Source organism: Metarhizium brunneum, chromosome 1 (assembly GCF_013426205.1).
Source record: "Metarhizium brunneum chromosome 1, complete sequence".
In the NCBI taxonomy this organism is placed as follows: Eukaryota; Fungi; Ascomycota; class Sordariomycetes; order Hypocreales; family Clavicipitaceae; genus Metarhizium; species Metarhizium brunneum.
The window spans coordinates 317146-339393 of record NC_089422.1 but is presented as its reverse complement, the minus strand read 5'-3'; the positions used below and the strand labels follow the sequence as shown (position 1 = coordinate 339393).

General features: G+C 53.3%; 7 protein-coding genes across 7 annotated transcripts; 4 read left to right on the top strand and 3 right to left on the bottom strand.

Moving 5' to 3' along the window:
* Positions 1–14: 14 nt before the first annotated feature.
* NUP53 (Nucleoporin NUP53) lies at positions 15–1340 on the bottom strand (the record flags this gene model as incomplete). Its single annotated transcript, XM_014687476.1, has 2 exons — positions 15–1185; positions 1249–1340. 2 exons carry the CDS (start codon positions 1338–1340, stop codon positions 15–17), a joined length of 1263 nt encoding a protein of 420 aa, XP_014542962.1.
* A 566-nt stretch (positions 1341–1906) lies between these two features.
* Positions 1907–2292, bottom strand: G6M90_00g001070 (uncharacterized protein; the record flags this gene model as incomplete). Its single annotated transcript, XM_014687477.1, has 2 exons — positions 1907–2101; positions 2194–2292. The coding sequence occupies 2 exons, from the start codon at positions 2290–2292 to the stop codon at positions 1907–1909; spliced, it is 294 nt and encodes a 97-aa protein (XP_014542963.1).
* A 1811-nt stretch (positions 2293–4103) lies between these two features.
* LIGB_0 (Extradiol ring-cleavage dioxygenase) lies at positions 4104–5292 on the top strand (the record flags this gene model as incomplete). Its single annotated transcript, XM_066129499.1, has 4 exons — positions 4104–4316; positions 4374–4546; positions 4624–4784; positions 4841–5292. 4 exons carry the CDS (start codon positions 4104–4106, stop codon positions 5290–5292), a joined length of 999 nt encoding a protein of 332 aa, XP_065985907.1.
* A 63-nt stretch (positions 5293–5355) lies between these two features.
* On the bottom strand, positions 5356–6667 carry rtcA (RNA 3'-terminal phosphate cyclase; the record flags this gene model as incomplete). The annotated part of the gene is made up of 2 exons (XM_014687479.1): positions 5356–6428; positions 6511–6667. 2 exons carry the CDS (start codon positions 6665–6667, stop codon positions 5356–5358), a joined length of 1230 nt encoding a protein of 409 aa, XP_014542965.1.
* A 2218-nt stretch (positions 6668–8885) lies between these two features.
* Positions 8886–11278, top strand: isp4_0 (Sexual differentiation process protein isp4; the record flags this gene model as incomplete). Its single annotated transcript, XM_014687480.1, has 2 exons — positions 8886–9181; positions 9253–11278. The coding sequence occupies 2 exons, from the start codon at positions 8886–8888 to the stop codon at positions 11276–11278; spliced, it is 2322 nt and encodes a 773-aa protein (XP_014542966.1).
* Positions 11279–15394: 4116 nt separating this feature from the next.
* atnC_0 (MFS efflux pump atnC) lies at positions 15395–17147 on the top strand (the record flags this gene model as incomplete). The annotated part of the gene is made up of 4 exons (XM_066129498.1): positions 15395–15776; positions 15850–15963; positions 16029–16597; positions 16650–17147. The coding sequence occupies 4 exons, from the start codon at positions 15395–15397 to the stop codon at positions 17145–17147; spliced, it is 1563 nt and encodes a 520-aa protein (XP_065986143.1).
* Positions 17148–17602: 455 nt separating this feature from the next.
* Positions 17603–19188, top strand: csn-2 (COP9 signalosome complex subunit 2; the record flags this gene model as incomplete). Its single annotated transcript, XM_014687482.1, has 3 exons — positions 17603–17646; positions 17699–17918; positions 17977–19188. 3 exons carry the CDS (start codon positions 17603–17605, stop codon positions 19186–19188), a joined length of 1476 nt encoding a protein of 491 aa, XP_014542968.1.
* Positions 19189–22248: the final 3060 nt, after the last annotated feature.

Here is a 22248-nt window from a genome sequence, read left to right as displayed (position 1 = left end):
CCAAAAGGAAGCTTCTAGTCGTCCTTGTCAACGCTGTAGACGTCGCCCCTGAACAGGCCAAATGTGGCATCTAGCCACCAGATAATCTTCCAGTACAGACTGGCGCGCCCCCAGTCGAACTCGCCTGTTTCCGTTCGCGGCACCTCGTTGCCAATCATGCTGCCGCTGAACCACTTGATAAACGGGACGGCATTGACGAAGCGCTGCATGACGGACTGCTGCGGCAGAAGAGCCTGTTCGGCGGGGAGCAGGCGGGCTCGACGGGCGGTGGGGATGCGGCGGCAAAATATGCCGTCTTCTTCTTGCAGCTCCATGGGTTCCACGCCTGAGCTCACGCCGGGTGCTTCCTGCATGGTGGCCGAGGACGTGTGCGACGGCGTCAGCGTGGCCGTGTCGAGGGTTTGGCTTGACGATTTTGATTCCGACGGCGACATGTCTATCAGTCGGCTGTGCAGCATCGGAGGCAGGCTGTTGTTGTTGGTGCTCTTTCGACGGGGCGTGCCCATGGTGGCGGGCATGCTTTGGGCTCGCTCAAACTCGCTGTCCATGATGCTGTCGACATCCGGGCACGCCTCATCCTTGGCGGGCGGGATGCCTCTGTACTGCTCGGCAAAGACGAGGTAGCCCAGAATCCGCTGGGGACTGGCGTAGATGGCGTCGTTGGCAGCCTCGGTGCTCTCGAATGTGACCTTGACCCAGTGTTCGCCGCCATCGGCACGGTTGACGAGAGCGCGCTCTTCGGGGCTGAGCTTTCGCCGGCGTGTCAAGGCTGGGTCGCGCAGTTCGGACTTGTATCGCCTTTGGGAGGCGGGAGGGTCTCGAGGGTAGTCTTCTAGGATGGCGCCGGCGAGTTCCTCATAGTGGGAAATGGCGGCGTATTGCTGGACTGACGAACGGTAACCGCGAAGAATGACCTCGACCGGAATGGACTTGACGACGCGCTGCGGAGGGGCATCGTCCTGCATCAGACCGCTGCTCTTGCGCTGGTTATTGGATGGCGCAGCGACGGCGGCTTGGTTGGATACCCAGTCGCCGAAAAGCTTGTCTGCGGCAGCGAGGGTCGGGTTCTCGCGACTTCGAGCTGGCGTGCCAGTTCGTGATCGAGACCGCCGGGTGGATTTGCCAAACGAACCGGTTTCTGCGACGCTGCGCCGTGATCTAGAGGTGCCGGTGTGCGCGTCATTCCTTTGGAGATGGAGTCAGTACAAGGGAGGGATCTGACGACATGAGGTCATGGCGAGCACGAACTGGTTGAAGTACATGGCGTAGGGCCGCTTGATGCCGTCGTCGCCGACGTAGCACTCCTCGTCGGGGACATTGTGGAGGATGAGAGGAGCCATGGCTGGAAGCGGGTGTTTAATGACAAAGACCAATGGCGGACAGGAGAGGAATTGATGAGGGCGCACAAATCACGGTCGCTGCGGATGGGCGTGGATGCAGAGAGACGAGGAGGAGGCCAAGGTCAAGGTCGAGCTCTCATGGGGACGGAGTCGGAGTTGGAGTTGGAGTTGGAAATGCAAATGGAAATTTCCTGGGAGCTGCGCGAAAGTGGATCATGGACGAGCGCATGGGAGCCGGTGATTTGCTGTGCGGGTCTCGGATGCTCTGGCAGGGCAACACGATCTCAGATTTGGGCAAATTTACCTAGGTAATTTTATTACTCGGTACGCGGTAGAAATAAAATCCAGGATTCCTCCTCCCAGACATTGAAACCTCTTTGACGTCATTGGCCGCGTTGCTGTTGAGTCGCCCATCAACGACGAGGTACTAACCACGACGTAGGCAACTTCTAACCCTCCAGTCCAAACTTAAATACAGTCTAGTCTTCTTGTCTTCTTTGGGCTCCCAGTTGCCTCCATTAGCAGAGCAAGATCTGGGTGTTTGCTGTTGCCACGTGTGCAGAACGCTAAGCAAAACACTTCTGCTTGTCCGGAACATTCATGTAATTATCCTTGCCGCAAAACATCGGCCACTGGTCCTCGGGACATGTCTTGAGGATGCAGCACGCAATGTCGTTTGGGAAGGGACCCATACAGCCTCCGACGTACGGGTCTTGGTGCTGGCTTGTGAACTCGCCCTTGAACTCGTTGAGGCAGCCGACCTGGTCCCAGAGGCGGCTGGTTAGCAACCTGACTAGAAATCGCTCTGCATGTCCAGCGCCAATTCACAGCATTGAGGTGGACCGAGACTTACAGCGCAGGCAACTGGATTGTTGTGGATTTGGGTAGCTTGTACGCCAGAGGACCACCAGAGAGCGAGGCAGAAAGCGGCTCCGGATTGTAAGCGTGCCATTGTCGTAGTCAGTCGTGTGTATAAACTGGTTTGACAGTGTGCTTGTCGCCCCGCCAAGTAAATTATAATAACCGTACTGGAGGATCCTGGTCTTTTCTGGGCCTGAAGGCTTGGTGTCTAAAATAGTTTGGGATGGGTCTGATGGGACCAATATATAAAAACAGAGCCAACAAAGACAAGATAGAAAAAAGATGTGGCAAGATCAAAATCAAGCACCTCGTCATTTTCTGTCTATGGGCCGAAAAGAGCGCCGGTCATGTAGAGGACCATCCCTTGACCCAGGGTACATAGAATAGCCAAACATTTGGATGCTGCGCATAACTCAGAGATAGACCGGGCGTCTAGGCTGAGTCTCCAAGCCTTTGGGGCGGAATAAGCAACTCGCAAATGCTTGACCATGAGTCGCCTCGTGCGACCCTGCTTTTGCCTAGATCATGCCGACGGCTCACCACATCATACGAGACAATCCTAGCCAATATCAGTTATACATGCTCAGCGCCCTACACAGAACTTGACAACTGGGTAGTCGGACATTTTGTCAGCTGTGTATGTATGCATGGACCAGGAGTCGATACGAAAAGCTTAGCATCAAGCTTCATCATACGAGGACAAAAAGGGCACTCGATGCCACCATGATCCAAAGCCATGGTTGGCGGCCGAGGCGGGGTAAGCTGCATGTCGTCCAGCATGGAATGCATCGGAACGAATTCTATGCTGCGTGGCCATGTCAGTGTTTGCATTTTCAGCCAGACAACTCCTAGTGAGCTTCAGATGCTTGCCGCTGACGGGACCTTTTGGCTCGGCCAAGTTTTATCCTTGGGGGCCAATTTCCCCATCAGTCGACGAGCATGACATGGCATGTCGAGGTGATTTCAATTACTGGTCGGATCTGTGCCATTGGAGCGGAATATCTCATTGCTCCAAGAGGTCTCGATGAGGTATTTGACGAAACGCCACATATACACCATGGGCGACGATTGTGGATACAGTTGAAGCCGTGTAGACGAACGATGTAATAGGTACGCGAGAGACATACAGAGCCTGCTTTTTTCCCCAGGTTGAACGAGGTGTGGCTCGCAAAGGCTGAACCGGAGGCAGAACCTGAGTGAGGCCCTATCCCCAACAGACGCAGGTGGCAAATGGCATGATTCGAACAGACTGTTTGCTTGGAAATAGGGTGCCTCTGCTTCCGTAAATGGGACGAGAGAAGGAAGAGACTGCACCGACGATGATCAAGGCAGCATCTTGCGAGACGTTAACACAGACACAAGGGGACTAGCAGTCATGTTCCCGAGCAAAGTGGACGAGTCATGCTTTAGAATAGACGCCGCTTTTTCGTCGTCGATTCTTTTCCACACAGCGAGTCTTGTCGGCTTTGCGCACTTCCCGACTACCGGCTGCCGACGTTGTGAATAATATTTGTCCGTGAAACATTCCCCGTAGACATCAATTGGTTCGTTTTGACAAGTTCTCTTGGTCCAACAGGGTCACGGTTGCCTGTACCATGACACTCGTGATGAAGCCGATGCTGCGATTTGGACGATGGCGAGTGGTTGCCCCGGGCCTTGTCAATTCATAATAGTCAATATTTTTAAAATGCCCGGTGGATTGAATAAAACAAGGTGGAACACCGCCAAGCGCTGGCGCTGAGTAATGAAACATTCAACATTCAACGTGGTCTTGCCCATCAACTCCACAGTTGCCGCGCGCTAATTGCTAATCCATCAGTTGACATCGATGCAATTGACCGTCTATAAGACGGCGGGCATCGCAGCCGCAGCACCAGGAACCAAGTCCCCAGCGAGCAGACAATGTCGTGGCTGTCCAGTCGATCCCTGGCCCTCGCTTCCATAGCCGTCGTGCTCGCTCTTCTCCTGTCGCCCATCTCCCTCACAGACATTGCCGCCAAAACAGCAGCGCCCTTCCGGCAGCCGAGCTCGAGCTCCCCGTCCTCCAAAAACACATCATCGTCGCCCGCCGCCCCAATGACCAAACCGCCCGTCTACTTCTTCAGCCACGGAGGCGTAAGTCGCCTCGCCCGTCAGCGCCCTGCACACTGAGACTAATCCATTGCCCGGCAGCCCACCGTCCAGTATGACACACAGCACGCCGCCTACCCGGTCCTGCAGCAGATTGGCAGGGAAATCACACAAAAGGTCAAGCCCAAGGCCGTCGTCGTGTTTTCCGCGCACTGGCAGGGCGCAAGGGACGAGATTTACGTCAACGAGGACGAGCACGCCGACTTGATATACGAGTTTGTTTAACCCCCCTAACCATCTGGACATGAATCTTGCCCGCGTGGGCTTTGCCTGACCCAAGAGTCGCCAATAGCTTCTACGGATTCCCCGACCATTACTACCAGGCCAAGTATCCGAACAAGGGCGACGCCCAGCTCGCCAGCAGGATCATGGTGATGCTGTCCGAGGCCGGCATCGCAAGCAGAGGCGTGAGCCGTGGCCTCGACCACGGCGTCTGGTCAGGCTTCACCGTCGGTACGTGGCAAGCAAAGGGCCCTTGGCGCGCGCATCTCTGACAATAAAACTCGCAGCATTCGACCCCGAGACCAACCCGCTCAACGTGCCCCTGGTGCAGGTGTCGCTGTTCAAGTCGGAGTCGCCGTCGGCGCACTACGCCCTCGGGCGGGCCGTGTCGGCGCTGAGAGACGAGGGCGTCGTCATCATCGGCGCGGGCATGTCGGTCCACAACCTGCGCGACCTGCACTCCGTCTTTGACGGCGACGGCGCGCCGCTCCCCTACACGGTCAGCTTTGACAATGCGCTCCGGGAGGCGGTCGAGGCGGACCCGGCCCAGAGGGAGGACAGGATGGCCGCCGTGTGCGCCCGGCCCGACGCGCGCCAGGCCCATCCCTACATGGACCATGTGATGCCCGTGTTTGTGGCGGCCGGCGCGGCCTACGAGGACCGGGGCAAGCAGACGTGGACTTTTCACGAGGGGAGCATGGGATGGGCGCAGTACCGCTTCGGCCAGTTGCCCGAATGACGTGGCGCATATAGGTGCCAAGTGCTTTTGTGCTACAGTTTTAGAATGCATTTGTTTTTTCCATCATGGCCCCTGTAGAGAGAAGCCAACGCCCCTGACCACGTCTCCCTTGTTGTAGAACTCAGCCTCGGGGAGCAGCTCGCCAATCACCCACCTTGCGGTCGTGGTGTGCGTCGAGCCGTGTCCAAACGGCTCGTGCGTCTTTTCCCTCCTCATCCTCGTCTCCTCGCCGACCGGCCCATTCGTGCAAGACCCGGCCGGGTCCCCGCCCCGGACAAAGGACGAGTACCCCTCGGCAAGAGCCTGCACGGAAAGCAGCTGGTCCTGGAGAAACTCGTCGACCGTTCCGCCGAGGCTCGTCTCCTCGTAGAGCGCCTTGCAGAGACCGGCGCACGCGGCCTGGATCACCCTGTCCCGCGACGTCTTGGGCTTCTTGGGCATGGAGAAGAGCGAGTCGCGCGCCCAGCGAATCCCGCCCTCGGAGTGCGCAACCAGCAGGATGCTCCATCGCGCGTCGCTCCCCGAGTCCTCCACCACCCTGAACTCGACGTCGGCGTCGGGGTACAGAGGGCCCAGCGCGGCGACGAGCTCCTCCTGCACACGCGCGTGAGACGCCCCCGGCACGACGACGCTCGCGTCTACCCTGCGGACCCGGTATGATTCCGGAAAGGCGTATTCCGGGGGCGGCGAGAACCTGAGCGTCGCGCCCCTGGGCACCGGGTGAATCGTCAGCGTCATGTGGCCCCTTGATCTCGGGCCAAGATTCCACCCGCGCGCCTTGAGCGCCCTCTCCATCCTGATGCCGAACCTCTCCTCCAGCGTCGGCGCGAGAACCTGGTCAAAGTACTCGTAGCTAAGCGACCAGTGGACGTTGGTGCCGCCCCAAATATCGAGCACGACGGGCTCACGGGCGTGGTTGCCCGCGAACAAGACGTACGGGAAGATGGCCTGCAGAACTAGCAGCGCGCTCGCGGCGTCCGTGTCGGCCTTGATCTCGGAGCGGCGCTGGACGAGGTCCGTCGGCGGCCGCCTGGGGCTGAATGTGAGCGTCTTGGACCCGACTGCCAGGCCGGTGGTTTCTGCGCCCGTGACTTGTGCAAGCCACGACAGCGACGTGACGTGCTGCGCCTTGAGGCCTGTCAGGAGAGAGAGAGAGAGAGGTCAGTCACGATGGCATCGAGCGAGCTGGTACAGGGAGACGGATGGGATGGGACGGACCGCCGCCTCGGCCGCCCTCGCGGTTGCCACGGACGTTTTCGATGGTGACGGGCTGCGATGTGAGTGCCGCGAGGCCGCAGGCGATGCGGACGAGCTGGCCGCCGCCTTCGCCGGTGCGCCCGTCTAGCACGATGGGCTTCGTGGACGGTGGTATCATGGTGGTGTTGGGTGTGGCTGTTCGTTTCCTGGGGCTGCTGTTGGGTTCTTAGCATGCATTAGCGCAGAATACGGCGAATCCATGTCGACAAATAGGACGGGGGAATTCACAAGATGAAAAACATGAAAAAAAAAAAAATAGAAAAAATAAAGTAAAAATCGAACAATAGAGCTTGCTTCTCGAATCAAGGAAGGGTATGGACAACCGGCTTATCTGTGCCGGCAGTGGAGATGGACAACAACCGCGACCAATTACTCGGCAGTTGAATACAGATTACGCTGGCTTCCCAGAGTGGCTATTGGGACACGCAGATTTACTTTCCTGCATTGGTCCTTTTTTATATACGCATTGGGTACTTTTGCCTCGTTTGTGCCGCGCCCATGACTCACTCGGCATCCGAACGTATTTCCACAGGGACCCCATTAAAAACCGACCGTCTCGACGCTTCAATGCTGCTATTTGCACCGACTCGGGGTCCGATGCTGGCCATGTAGCTGTTTCACGGGTACAAGAGCGGCAAACACATTTGTTTGGGACTGGACCATGCACCGTCGCTGTTGGATAACCGACGTCGTCCAAGTGGCCGTTCGCAACAGCATGGTCCAGTCCAAATCACGAGCCGAATGATCCGTGCCACCCGGAACTAGCTGCCTAAGAATAATTACACAGCATGGCAGTGGAACAAGGTGCTATAATGGAGTCGCGCTTTTCATCATTTTCTGTTCTGAATAGTTGTGTTGGAACCCGTGAAATGCGAATCGGCTGGACTTGTTTTGTGCCGTCCAAAACCACCATCATGAGATATTGGCTGATATTCCTTCAGACGGGACAAACTGCGCTAGTGCATCTCACAAGGGCGCAATGGGTTGCGTCGGCTATATGATTCGCTCGATTGACAAGAGACTTTGGTCAAAGAGCAAGATTCCAAGCGAGGCCTTGGAGAAGAAGACGGAATCGAGGACAAAGTGTAGGCTAGTTGAACGTCGTATGTCGTGAATTACAGAGAATGACCAATAGATGGGTATAAATTCGAAATTAATGTCCGAGTGGCAGACTTTTATTTGTTCATGTGTTTGGTCGCACATGGCCAGGTTGACGATTTGTTCTCATCGTCGTGTCTTGTCATGTTGTAGAGTCAGCCCCAGTCAGCCGTTGACATTGCCATCCGTTCGTAAGTATGATAATACAGCCCCCAAAAAATGATTAGCTATCGACGCGACTCTTTGAATTGTCATGTTGAAACCTTTGTCTTAATCAACTAGGGTACCGGATCCGAGCAAGACCGGACGAATATCGAACATACGGTCGTTAATGCTACCACAGCGATGAATCTGGGCAAGCATCCTACTACAGAGACCAAGGCTTCAAGCAGACACAGTGTGCTGTCCCGGGTGGACCGGGGTTTCAATGCGCCTTGCTTGGCTTCCGTGGAGAAACTCGCACCAACTCGAGTGTACTCCGTAACCAACATGCCAACCTTGCCATTGGCCCCAGACATGACATCGACGCCAAGAGTCCAGTCCTGCATCGGAGTAGATTAACCAGGTCAACAGGGGACTTTTGACAGTCAACCCCGCGACACCATCGGAACCCCCCACGGGTTGATGGTAATAAGGCTGCGAATCAGGCCGAGTTGAGCGTCTCGCGGCTTCCTTCTCCGACGCGGAGGCGGCGGGGAAACTTCCGTTTTATCTGTCCATCCACTCGTTTGCCGCGCTCTTCATTGGGCCCCCGAAAGACATGCGAATCCATCCCATCCCGAGTAATGTTTCGTTTCGTATCCCCCGCTTACATGTGGCAGGCCCCTCGGGAATCGTTTGACGAGGCTGGCCGGCGGATTGACCAATGCCGTGTTACACTTTGACGCTGAGCAACGCCGACGGCAAATCAACACCCAAGAATCAAGATGCTCTCCTTTCTGCTTCGTCACCGCCCGGCATGAGACGCACCACGCACCGGTGGCCCCGTCTCCATCATGCTTCATCCGGGAGAGCGCCAAGCTAGGCCGTGAGCGCGGATTGTAACCATCCATCGCGATCCCGAGTGCCGGGCCTATGGCAATTACTCCTCGCTCTGCAGGTAGCATTTGTCCCATGATGCCCCTGGTCGTTCTGGATCGGTACAGCAGCGCGTTTCCTTTTCTTAAACCCGCCGGTCCCCGCCCTGCTGTTCTGCGCATCGACGCACGACTCACGCGGGGACGACGAGGCAAAACACGATGAAGAAGCCCTTGCAAGTGTCCAGCGCGGACGACACATCACCCAGCAGCAAGTCCGCCACCGCGGCAGAGACGGCCCTGGGCGAGCCCAAAAGAGACCACGCCATGAAACGTGGGGATGCCCAACGACTTGCCCACGCAGACCACGTCCTCGGCGAGGATTCCCCGTATGAAGAAGTGCGGGCTGCCGTCCGCAACACCGACCACGAACAGGTGGCGAGTACCGTGAGAGCGTGGATCCTCGGCATCATCTTTGTGACGGTGGGCAGCGGCCTCAACATGTTTTTGAGCATGCGGTGCGCCGCCCCCCCCGTTCTTGAGAAAAGAGGAGCAAAGCCATGCGTCAGGATGCTGACCAGAACTACAGGAGCCCTGCCATCAACTTTCCCGCCATCGTCGTCCAGCTGCTCGTCTACCCCGTCGGGTGCCTCTGGGCCAGGCTCGTGCCAGCAAGAGTCTTTGACACCCTTGGAGTGCGGTGGACATTCAACCCGGGCCCATTCACCATCAAAGAGCACGTCGTCATTACCCTCATGGCCAATGTCTCGCTGGGATATGCCTACAGCACGGATGCGCTGCTGGCGCTGCAGGGAAGGCCATTCTACAACTTGAATCTCGGCTGGGGTTTCTCGCTGCTCTTCACCCTCAGCTCCCAGCTGATTGACATTTCCCTCGCCGGCCTCTTCCGCCGGTTCCTCGTCTGGCCTGCCGCCATGATGTGGCCCAATCAGTTTGCGAGCACCTCGCTCTTTTACGCCCTGCACGACAAGAGTAAGGGCGACGACGGCCTCCGCTCCAACGGCTGGCTGGTGAGTCGGTACCGGTGGTTCGCTATGGTTGCTGCGTCCATGTTTTGCTACTACTGGATCCCTGGCGTCTTGTGGCAGGGCTTATCCGTGTTTGCCTTTGCCACCTGGATCCGGCCCAGGAATGTCGTCGTCAACCAGCTCTTCGGAGGGACCACCGGGCTGTCGCTTATCCCTCTCACCCTTGACTGGACCTATGTCACGGCGTACCTGGGAGACCCGTTGCTAGCCCCTACTCACTCCCATGTCAACACCTTGGTTGGCCTGTTCGTCTTTGTGCTCGTCCCGACCATCGGCATGGTGTACAGCGGCACGCTGTTCGCCGACCATCTCCCCCTGGTGACGGCACAAACCTACGACAATACGCAAAGCAACTACAATGTCAGCCGAATTCTCGGGAGCGGCTTCACCTTTGACGAAGCCAAGTACAGGGAATACTCGCCGCTCTTCCTGGCGCCAACGTTTGCGCTCAACTACGGCCTGTCCTTTGCGGCCTTGACCGCAGCCATTGTCCACATCGCCCTGTACCACGGCAACGAAGTTTGGCATCGTTTCCGCGCAGCACGAAGCCAGGAGCCCGATGTTCACTTGAGCATGATGCAAAAATATGCCGAGGCGCCCGACTGGTGGTATGGCGCGCTGTTCCTCCTCGCCATGGCCTTTGGCCTCGCCACTGCCGAAGCGTACGATTCCCAACTTCCGTGGTGGGCATTCTTTGTCTCTGTACTCGTGGCCCTCGTCTTCATTATTCCGACGACCATGATCCTTGCCGTGTCCAACATTTTGCTCAGCCTCAATGTCATCTCACCCTTTCTCGCCGGCTTCATGATCCCGGGCCGGCCGATTGGCGTCATGCTCTTCAAGGTGTTCAGCACAATCACCCTGGGACAAGCCCAGACCTACAGCGGCGACTTGAAGCTCGCGCACTACATGAAGATTCCGCCCAAAATCACATTTTGGTGCCAGGTAGTGCCTACCATCTGGGCAGTCTTTGTCCAGATTGCCGTCATGAACTGGACACTCGGAAACATCCCCGACGTATGCACCAACCTGCAAAGAAACCACTTCACATGTCCCAACGGACGGGCCTTCTTCTCATCCAGCATTGTATGGGGCGTCATTGGACCTCGACGCATGTTTGGCGTGGGAGGCATGTACGCCCGTTTCAATTGGTTCTGGCTCGTGGGCGCGGCGCTGCCTGTATTGTTATACCTCCTGACAAGGACTCTCAGGATCACCTTCTTCCGACACTTTCAGGCGCCCATCATGCTGGGAGCCATGGCCTGGCTCCCGCCGGCCACACCCCTGAGCTTTTCGTCGTGGGGGATCGTCGGGCTCATCTTCAACAAGTGGATTCGAAATAGGTGGAATGGTTGGTGGACGACGTACAACTACACCACGGCTGCAGCGCTGGATGCCGGCCTGATCCTGAGCACCATCGTCATCTTCTTTGCCATTACGTTTCCCAACGTGACAGTGCCACAGTGGTGGGGGAACGTAGCTGTTTTTGAAACGCTAGACGCGACGTATGCTGCTATTTTGAAGACGGTGCCTGAAAATGGAACATTTGGCCCGGGGACGTGGTGATGGCCGGGATTATGGCTGTATGCGGTTCTTTGTATGCAAAGTTTGTTGTGAAAATGTGTGCTTGATCAATCTTGGCTAGTTTGACCGTGTATTCATGTATGGCCCATGATCCTAACAGAATTCCCAATACGCCGGCAAAACTTGACGCAGTTGTTTTACATGCACCAGCAGAGACTCCCCAATTTGTCGTGGTTTGTCACCTTGGCTAGCCGCAAGGTGAGATATGGCTCAAGTAGACGGTCTTGTGACACAATACGAGAAACCCGACTGCATACCTATTCCGGCCTGATTCAAGGTGCAAAAACGTCGATTACAGGGACTGTATAGCTGAGCGGCGAATAATACATGGCCATCATTTTTGCTGCATTGGCGGCGTGGCGCCACGTTGCGCCCGGGATCACAGTAGCACACCACAACCCAAGTTGTCAGCCGGTATTGTCTCAGACGAATCGGCTCCTGGCGGTGGCGATTGTTCTTTTCGAAGCGGATATTGGCGATTCAGCTCCGAATTACCAACTCAACAGTCTCCGTGCGCGCTTGGCCATGTCGACGATAAAGTGTTGAGCCTCACAAAGGGGCGTTCCCTCTCCAAAATTGCCGGCCAAGACAGCCAATAATCTGCATTTCTCGGTACTAGTCCGCAGGAGGCTTGTACGGGCTGAAAATGTACAAGGGACATGCATAAACAAGGCAGGGCTGGCTCCAAATTCCGCCACCATCTGCCCATCGGGAAGTTGCCGACGTGGGCGACTTGGCGTCTGACAATTCCCAGATGAGATGAATTCTTCTTCCCGTATCTGGTGGCAAAGTCTATCTTGGACATCGTTCGTTTACTCTCATGATTTAACTTCAAGCTCTGATTGCTAAAACCGGGTTGGTGAATCGTTCATCCTCAACTCCGGCACGGATCTGGAGCCGCCGACCTCGGTGAACCTCCTGCTTTCTTCGGCACACCACTTAGAAGGCGGAGATTCTCGTGTTGCATTAAAACCACCAAAACAGCCTCACTTCTCTTCTAGTCTGCCTCATGACGACCCTGATGCAGCCGTGTGGGGTATTGATGCCTTTACTTTTCCCTCAGGCCGTATGATGTGAGCAGTTGCGCCCAAACCTGTGGCAAGAATTGGCAGTTGGTTGCGAATGACTCGACTCGATTTTTAGATATTGACGACCAGCGTTAGTTCAGTCGAGGAGCCTCAAGCTACAAACAATAGGCGTCAGATGTAAACCGGCCCCCGAGAACTGGTAAAAGGCTCTGCAAAGAGCGTGTTCACCCTTGATAGGTGAGGGGAGTCCACGTAGTGTGTATGCGCTTCTCCGTTGTCACTGCACAAGAAGCTTGCATATGTTCATCATGGTTGAGCACTGTATATAACATCTTGCGGGCGCTGTTGTCGACTGGGTTTCTGTACCCGGCATCCCCCTTGTTCCCAAACGTCGTTGACAAACAGTATCGTGTTGCTTGAAAACTGGGTATGGACGTCTCCAAGCATATATCAAGTTCCCAGCTAACAAGTCACAGTATTTTACGCATGGCCTCTCTACGACCGAGTGACTCAACGTAAGCCAGAATGCCACCGTTGCAGAAACCAGCTTGGGAGTGTCCCAACGTGGGATGTGCTCCAAGACGCATCACCCTTAAACGAGGGTCTGCATGTCCAACGTGTCAGCGGCCAAGGACATTCTCGCTGGCGAACCACCCAAAAGTTGGACCGCCTACAGATGTACCTGTTGTCCAGATCAAGAACAGAAAGTAGGAGGCGGAAATCCATCAGATCGCAGGGGAGAAGGAGACGTTGGGGTGGTGGAAGGCGGCACCAAGCAAACCATGGAGTCACTCTTCGGTCAGGCGTCATCTAAATGTCGGGTCTCGTCTGTACCATGTCTAGGATCACAGTAATTCCACTTCTCTTGTGGCCAGATTCACCCGGGTTCCCCTCATTTGGTTTGTTGATGTCCCATGTGTTGCAGCCTCACTCTAATCCTGAATGCTGTTGGGTTACGTCTCTGGCTTTCTGAGTCAGCGACGGCTGAATTTTCCAGCTCAGCCTCAGTATTTCCATTTCGACGGAACGAGCAGCCTAGGAAGTGTAAAAAAATTCCCGTCATTCAACAGTTGAGTGTCACCTGAGCGTCAACTTTATTGCCATTACATCTCCGCGATACGAGTAATCAGCTGACTCGCGTGTTGTAATTGCCGTCTTCCGTCTGCCATAAAATGGAGTCGAGAACCAGAGTTCTCATGCGCGAATGAGATAATACCGTCATCCTCTTGCCTTGCCTTTTGCTCTTTAGTTCTCGTGGTTTTATTGCGCTCGGGGTCTTAGGTGAATTAGCTAAGTATACTCCAAAGATCCACCTATGAGAAAACCATGGGCAACTAAAGCGTAGAGGGCACAACAGGGAAATGACGGTAATATCTTATCGAGATGCTAGTCGAGAATGAATGCTATTTACTTGGTACAGGCAGTCGCCTGATACAGGGCATTGTTAGTCTTATGCGACAGAAAGACAACGTTGCTTCGATTGGGGTTCTCTAAATTTCTCCCAGGGCGAGCCGCCAGATCTACCACGGGAACGAATTGAATTGGAAGTCGAGCTTGAGCTATATCGTATCATATCTGAAGGCATCCCTTCACCCAGTGATTCGAAAAACTTGGGCAAAAGGGCCGGTGGCGATGGTGGTATGTCGCTATGGGATGAGCTCAGGGTTCGTGGAGGCTCGCTTTATGCTGTATGTATTCAGATGACTGGGCTCTATTTTCATTACTCTTTCAACGTCCTCGAAGGACAATCGGACCACCTAGAGCGCCCAGGAAGCAAATCTATTACTTTTGTAAGACAAATCCTAAGGAGCGCGCCGTGTCGCAGAAATGGTTGCTTCAAAGTGGGCGCAGCGGAAGCAGATGGAGGTAGTCTCTGCTCAAGAGCTGCTTTGATACTAGCCTGGTGCCTTATTCGAAGAAAGTCTTGTGGAGTCTTCTTCCTGTTCAGAAGAAAGGGAACTGGGGTTAAAAAAAAGAAAAAGAAACGGTGTGCACCAGCTTGTGAGAGTCAAGGAGCCAATCACATATGAGAAGGGCCCATACGGCTTCAACTGCCTCAGCTCACATACCTCTGATGTTACCAGGCAAAAGGTGCAGGCAGTCTTTGTCGAAAGGACGAGCGTTACTGGGATCTGCAAAAGAGCAGAGACGTCGCAAGCACATAGACATAACAACTGTTTGATATAGTGTTCCGCCAGTTGATTCGAGGCGTATCATAATCCGAGTACTCCGTATCGGGTTGAGCAATCTCCATCGAGACCTGCCACGGTTCCCGAAGCCCGAGACAACGAAGACCAGGGAAGAAGCAGGCCTGATATTTGGCCTAGTTGGCAAATCACCCTGTCTGGCAAACCGAGGACAAGGCCCACTCGGGCGACGCCATCGTCCGCTTACTCTCGATTTGCAACCAGGGTGACAAGGTGGACTTGAAGGATTCTCAAGCTGACCAACCGGGTACAAGTTCCTGCTCTCCACGCACTCCTCGACTAGCTGCCGTCATCGTTTGCATGCCCATTCGCTACAAAGACGATGAAATGCGTGGCACTGTGATGCAGGGCTGAGAGCAATTCCGCCACCATCAAGCCACGGCTATCATTGTTGGCTACTTCCAGATCAATTGTTACCTGCAGGTCTGACAGTTGGAATACCTTTTCATTGGTTTAATAAACCGGTGAAGGAGCCATGGGTGTAGCAGCCCCCCATGGAAACAATCGAGCAAATCGTTCGTCATTGATCGCATAGTTACTCCGTAGTTTGGCACTGACTAACTATTCGTGGATGTTCGGCGCTAAACAGCCCGTTTTCGGGTTCGGATCCCGTGTAACAGTTCCCATTAGAGTTCTGCGCTATTTGGCGAAATGTTCCTCGATTTTTGTTGTACATGTCCCTTGTTCTTCTTCAATTTCGACTATTCCTTATTGCTTTTCATCAGGCTTTGTTGATTGCGACCCTTGTCTGCTGCAACGGTGCGAGACACAATCAAAAACCGAACCGCACTCTCCGGAGCGTGTCTTGTTCACCAACGGCCAAAGAAACTTTGCTGACCACAGACCTATTGGAATATTTGAACATGACTTTTGAAGATGAGGAGAGACGTGGCGGAACCCCCAGTGGTGTCGTGGAAAGAGAAGCAGAGGATTATTTCGGGCATGTTTCAACTGAAGAATCGCCTCTTCTTAACACAGATCCTCCGCCAGATGTCGTACCAGACAAGGCCTTTCAGCACTTGGTTCTGAGCATGTGCGTGCTCTTCGCGTTCATCGTCGAAGTCAGCGTATTCATCATGCAGCCGCCTTTGCAGCAAGTCATGGAGGACCGTATCTGTGGCGAAATCTACCCAGATCATCCAGTTGGCATCATGTCAAAAACTGATGGCCGTTGCAAAGACAACAGAGTCCAGACAGAATTGGCCATGCTGCGATCATGGGAAATATCAGCCGAGATGTTTGTTCGTAAGTTCTCGCCATGCGCTGTGGACCAAGCCTCGTAGAAGGAAGTCTAATATAACATATCGTTCCGATGCAGCCTTCTTTGTGCAGATCCCTTACGGCATCATCGCCGACAAGTATGGCCGGCGACCTGTCCTGTTCCTGGCCTTATTTGGAGCCGTCATCCAAACTGCCTGGATTCTCTTAGTTTGTAAGCAAAACAGACAGAAGCTGGTATACATGATCGGACTGCATCACGGCTAACAAGCACACCAGTGGGCATGCCCAACTCCTTTCCTGTCTGGTCAATGTTGTATGGCAACATCGCGTATCTCATTGGGGGAGGCGGGCAAATGGCGGCAGCCATGATATGGACGCTGCTCGCGGATGCCATCCCCGTGGCCAAGCGCACGAGCGTCTTTTACCTTCTATACGCCATGATTCTCATCATAGGGGTCATCGTAAACCCCATTGCCGCACTGCTACTCAAAATCAATCCTTGGATTGCACTTTGGTTAGGGTTCGCCATGCTTGTGGTCGGGCTCTTTGCGTCGCTGTTGGTGCCAGAAACGCTGGCGCTCCGTCTACAGGCCGACAGAAAGCGACCTCGAGGCGCCAGTGTCGATGGTCCGATGCACATCAGCAACAACCCTCGAAAGTCCTGGCTCGAGCATGCTGTGTTTTCGATGAAAAACGACATGGGCCACATCTGGCGCTATATTTTTGCTTCGAAAAGCGTCATGATTCTTATATTTGCCTACGCGATCAACTATCCAATAAAGTTGAACCAGACATTTAATTTGCTGCAGTACATGACCAGGAGATTTAACTGGGAGTGGTCAACGGTACGTCACTTCTTTGCATCTGGAAAGCGTCTTCGAGTAACACGTGGCGTAGGCAACGTACATTTCCACGGTTAGCAACATCACAGCAGCGGTCGTGCTTCTCGTAATATTGCCAGCGGGATCATGGGTTCTCGTGAACAAGCGTAGGGTCGGACCTTTGAACAGAGATTTAATCCTGGCTCGCATATCGCTAATATTCGTCATCGCGGGGAGCTTTCTCACAGCAGCCGCCCCTACCGTGTGGCTGTTCATCACTGCTCTTATCGCCACGAGTCTCGGTGCCGGATTTCCGACCCTTTGCAGAGCCTTGCTGAATGCTGTTGTCGAACCTCATACCGTTGCCACCCTGAACACAACTGTGTCGATGATGGAAACTGTCATGGGCTTGGTCAGCTCTCCAGTCCTAGGGTGGCTCCTCAGCAAAGGTATGGAGCTGGGCGGAGTGTGGATGGGACTGCCATATCTGGTTTGCGCAGGGCTTGCAGTACTCACAGGGGTAATGATACTGGCATTTAGACTGCCAACAGGATTCGCCCAGTCATCTTCATGAGCGCAGTGCATGCAGTGTGCTGAGATGGTTGAGTCCGTGAAAAGGCGTACAGCGTTCGGTAATTAGCAAAAACAGTAGGCCCTGGTTTTCTACCTTTCAAAAGAAACATCTTTTTTATAATATGTCGGGGAAACTTGAAAGTCCAAACATTTCCGGAACAAATGTCTTGATCGACGTGGATGTCTAGAGACTAGGGGAAACGAGGCTCAATTGACAAGGTGTGAGGTGTGGGCAATTGTGCCTTATCGATAAGAGCAGTTGCTTGGAAGACACGCATCGACCAGCCCCGCGCCTGCCTAAGTACTAATTGCATCTCCCCCAACATCCATCACCGTGAATTCCATCAAGCTCTGCGGCGGACCGTTATTGTTCACTAAATCCTTCTTGGTATTTGATGGTGACGTGCCGCTTCTTTCTTTGTCTGTTCTAGAGGAATAATCAACGAAGAACTCAGGATGTCGGATGATGAGGATTTCATGCAGGAGTCGGACGAGGAGCAGTATGGCAGAGTCACACCTGCTCCAAAATATTCGAGCTAACCTAAGTTTCAGATACGACTTTGAATACGAAGAAGACGAGGACGACGAGTCTGGAGATGTCGATATCGAGAACAAATACTACAATGCGAAACAACTAAAGCTTACTGACCCTTCCGATGCGATTGGCGAATTCCTTGGGATTCCGCCGCTTGAGGAAGAGAAAGGCGAGTGGGGCTTCAAAGGGTTGAAGCAAGCCATCAAACTAGAATTCAAGTTGGGAAAATACGATGAGGTGAGATGGTTTTCATCGGGTATACTCTGCTTTTTTCACATTGTTAACGCTTCTCTAGGCAGCGGACCATTTTGCAGAGCTTCTCACCTACGTCAAATCAGCCGTCACGAGGAATTATTCCGAAAAATCCATTAATAACATGCTCGACTACATTGAAAAAGGCGCCAATGGCAAAGAAGCCGCGAAAAGCATGGAAAAATTCTATTCCCTTACCCTACAGAGCTTTCAAAGCACCAACAACGAGCGGCTGTGGCTAAAGACGAATATCAAGCTTGCCAAGCTGCTCCTTGATAGGAAAGAATACAGCTCGGTTTCTAAGAAGCTTCGGGAGCTCCACAAGGCTTGTCAGCGACCTGACGGCACAGACGACCCTGGTAAAGGTACATACTCGCTGGAAATTTACGCCCTCGAGATCCAAATGTTAGCCGAGACCAAGAACAACAAACAGCTCAAGGCTTTGTATCAACGAGCACTGAAAGTCAAGTCTGCCGTTCCGCACCCTCGTATCATGGGGATCATCAGAGAATGCGGCGGCAAGATGCACATGAGTGAAGAGAACTGGAAGGAGGCACAAAGCGACTTTTTTGAGTCGTTCCGCAACTACGACGAGGCAGGATCTCTACAACGTATCCAAGTCCTCAAGTATTTACTTTTATCTACGATGCTGATGAAATCCAACATCAACCCGTTTGACTCGCAGGAGACCAAACCATACAAATCTGATCCTAGAATATCAGCCATGACGGAGCTTGTCGACGCTTACCAAAGAAACGACGTCCATGCATACGAAAAGGTATTGCAAGGCCATCAGGACATCTTGGATGATCCTTTTATCGCTGAGAACATCGACGAAGTCACCCGTAATATGCGAACCAAGGGCGTTTTGAAGCTAATAGCTCCATACACCCGCATGAAACTCGGGTGGATTGCGAAACAACTCAAGATATCGCAGCCTGAAGTACAAGACATACTTGGATTCTTAATTGTAGACGGCAAGATCAACGGAACAATCAACCAACAGGATGGAATCCTCGAAATAGCATCCGACGCTGATATCAAGCGTATCCAGGCCATGAGCAGCCTCTCCGCATCGATATCAGAACTGTTTGGTGCTGTGTTCAATGAAGGTGATGGTTTCCGAAGCAAAGAGCGTGATGGTTCCTTTGAGCAGTCAATGGACTTCCAGGGCCTCTCCATGGGAAGAGCACTGCGTGGGGCAGGGCAGCAACGAGCAAAGAAGGGCAAGATTCCAAGCGCAATGTGGGCATGAGACAAGGCCTGTCTAGTTGTTCTTAAGACATCATAATAATTAAATATCTCTCTCACCTGCCCCTTGTTGTAATCCATCTTGAGCATTATAACGCTATTGTATAGTCGGTCAACGAAAATCGCCGTTGGTTGTTCTCGGGTTGTTCTTTCGTCGGCTTTGTCTCTTTTGGTTTCACGATTGAGCCATTGTTGAACGCTAGAAAACCCCCCCTTTTTTTTCAAGGGGGCGCAGAACGTGTAGAGCAGCTGGCCTGCTAAACAAGAGACGTTGAGGTCGCATATACAGCCATGTTGGGCAAGTCGGTGACCATTGGTGTGTAGTACGAAAGGCGAGGAAGAACGAGGAACTCGACACTGGACTTGCGCCATGGAAGGCCCCAACGCAGCAAGAGCAGACTGAAATCGACTATGAACCGAAACTGAAAATTTGGGTCAAGAGAACCGTGGTAGCAGTCGTGAAGCTTCGCGTGCTACCTGGCGTTGAGATACGACATTACTCGTTGACTACAGCTCGGGACACAAATGCACCAAGAAGGAAAGAGAGACCTTCTCGGACGGCGGCCGCCACAAATATTGGCAATACCGCACACCAAGCACATAATTAATCTATCAGATCCATCACAAATGACGGATTGTGCTGTCTGTATTTTTTTTGCCCCCCACTCGGGCCTTTGTCGTCCGCGCGGAGGAACTCTTGCGAGTAGCCATCCGAACCACAAAACAGCTCTTCCAGGGACAATCGCATGTCGTCTGCAGATGACGGGCACATCTTGTGCTAGGGCACGAGCTCTTGCCACAAGCTGGACACAATTCGTAACACAACATGAGTCTTTTCTGCGGAATAGGCACAGAGTGGGTTTGTTTTAAGGAGGTCACGCAAAGTTATCTGTTCAAGACCCGTGTGCACTCCATTGGATGTGGGTCGAAGGGTACGACTTGGCCGGCCTGTTAAGCTCGTCATAATATCTCATGATCCTTTCGTTAATAGCCATGATAATATTTGCCTCCGATATGGCCACATAGAATGACATGGGGTACGGAATAGATGACAAACAAGCATACGAAGTACCATGCCGAGCCGCATTACCAATCTGGGTGAAACAGACAGAGACGGGACAGACTGAACAGACTGAAATCTGTACCTTTCCGAAGGATGCTGTACGACAAAGGCGAAAGAAAACACCAGTGCGAAGCCGAAAAAGTCACATATACGTGATGCTAGCGTTGTAATGTGGTGCTCATACGGCGACGGGTAATTCCGTAGAGATGGATCTGTCAATGCAAGAAATTCCACTCGCAGTTTCTGTTGTTTTGGGTCAAGTGACTCACGAAAATAACCACAATAACGGCATTGTTTTCAACAGTTTCACACGTTGAGGCGCCCACATGCGGGCAATAGACTGAGCAACTAAGTAAAACGGGTTTCTGGTGACCGTGGGTTCCTGCATCTGAAACAGCAAGTAACAGTCTGTGAGAGACATTCTTGTGCAACGCTCTCCTGCCTGAGAGATAGATGATTATTGCTGTACTCGATACCAAAGGCGGCTTCACAAAGTAGAAAACAAGCAGCAGGATCTGTTACCCCTCTTTGTCGGCTCGTCTGAAGGCTAGGTTGATCTTGCTGCGAGAATTTAACCCTACTTTTCGGAGACTTGCAACACAGCTGGAGACGTGAAGGATATGGTCTGCTTCATGACATGTGAAATAAACGACCCAAGTGACAAAACATGACCAAGATCGAGACTCTGAGAAGACCATCGACCCTAGAGGGTCCAACGACAAGAGATTCAAAAGTGGGAACTAAACCTTTTACCGAGAGGGGCGTCTGCGTAGAGGATCGGTGATATCGAGACAAAGTTTGTTATCGACGTGCTGCGATCCGTTGTGGAGTCGTTCACAGGCATTGCATCTGCGTAGAAATTTCCTACTGGATCAGCCGATTTGGGCAGAGCGCGGGAGGGTTGCAGCCCGGTACAGAGCCGTACCCATGTGCATCTCGGCATTATGCCAGGGTTCTGCTGGATGCGAGTGGCGAAGGCCGCCGAGGAAGTTCAGGGCAGACGAGCATTGGTGTGTCGTTGCGTGGTTCAGGTTTGCTTCGGACTGGATGATGTGTGCGGGTTGCATGCGAACCAACATGCGGCGGATGCAACCCTTTCGTCGAATTTTCTGTTATGAAAAATGATGGCTCGGATGGTGTCGAAGGGCACACTTTTATGACACTGGTTTACATCATCAGCCATAAACAATACTGCGTTGATTGCCAGAAAAGCATTCTCAAGCTATATCCAAGTAAGACTGCCCATGGTGGAAAGCCTCAGGAAAACCTGCGAGACTGATGATATCGGACCGGCGTGCGCCCCATCTCGGAAGGGTTGCCGTCGGATGCTAGTAGCCAAGGCTTGTTAAGCGCCTTCTGACTTGCGAATACTAGTACTGTAACTCGAGACTCAGAGTGCCGGGGACCAAGCCACTTCCCGGACTGGAAGCTGAGTATCTGACAATGTTCTGCCAAGAAATGTGGACAAGGCCCCATCTTCCTTCTCTGCTACTGCACCTCGAAGGATCATTATCAAAAAGATGTCACGGCAATTGGTAAAAAATGAGACCGGTCATGCCTAGCTTGCACGAACCGTAGGGGTTTGGGGTCGAGGCAAAGGCCAAAACAATGACTCGCGGCGGAGCTGGAGTTGGCTGTGGTTGCGTCCCGTGCCGTTGGTCCACTTATGAAATCTGGACCAGCTATGAAAAATAACGGTCCTGCATAACGTCAAAAGCTCACTATGTATGGGGGAGAGAGTCTCGACAACGCTAGCCGATGTGGTTGTGCTCGCCGGTGCTGGGCCCTGAATCCCGAGGCCAGCTGTCCAATTTCCGGCCAGCATGGTCGAAGCAAGAGGTACGCTGTTATCAAACCGGTCTGATCTGGGTCCCTTCACCTTACCCAGGACCGTGGATGCTCGAGGAGCAGCCGCTGCCGACTTTCAATTTCACATAATTGCCTGTGAGCTAATAGGGCTCACCACGGGAACGTTGGATTGGCCACAAAGCAAATGCTATG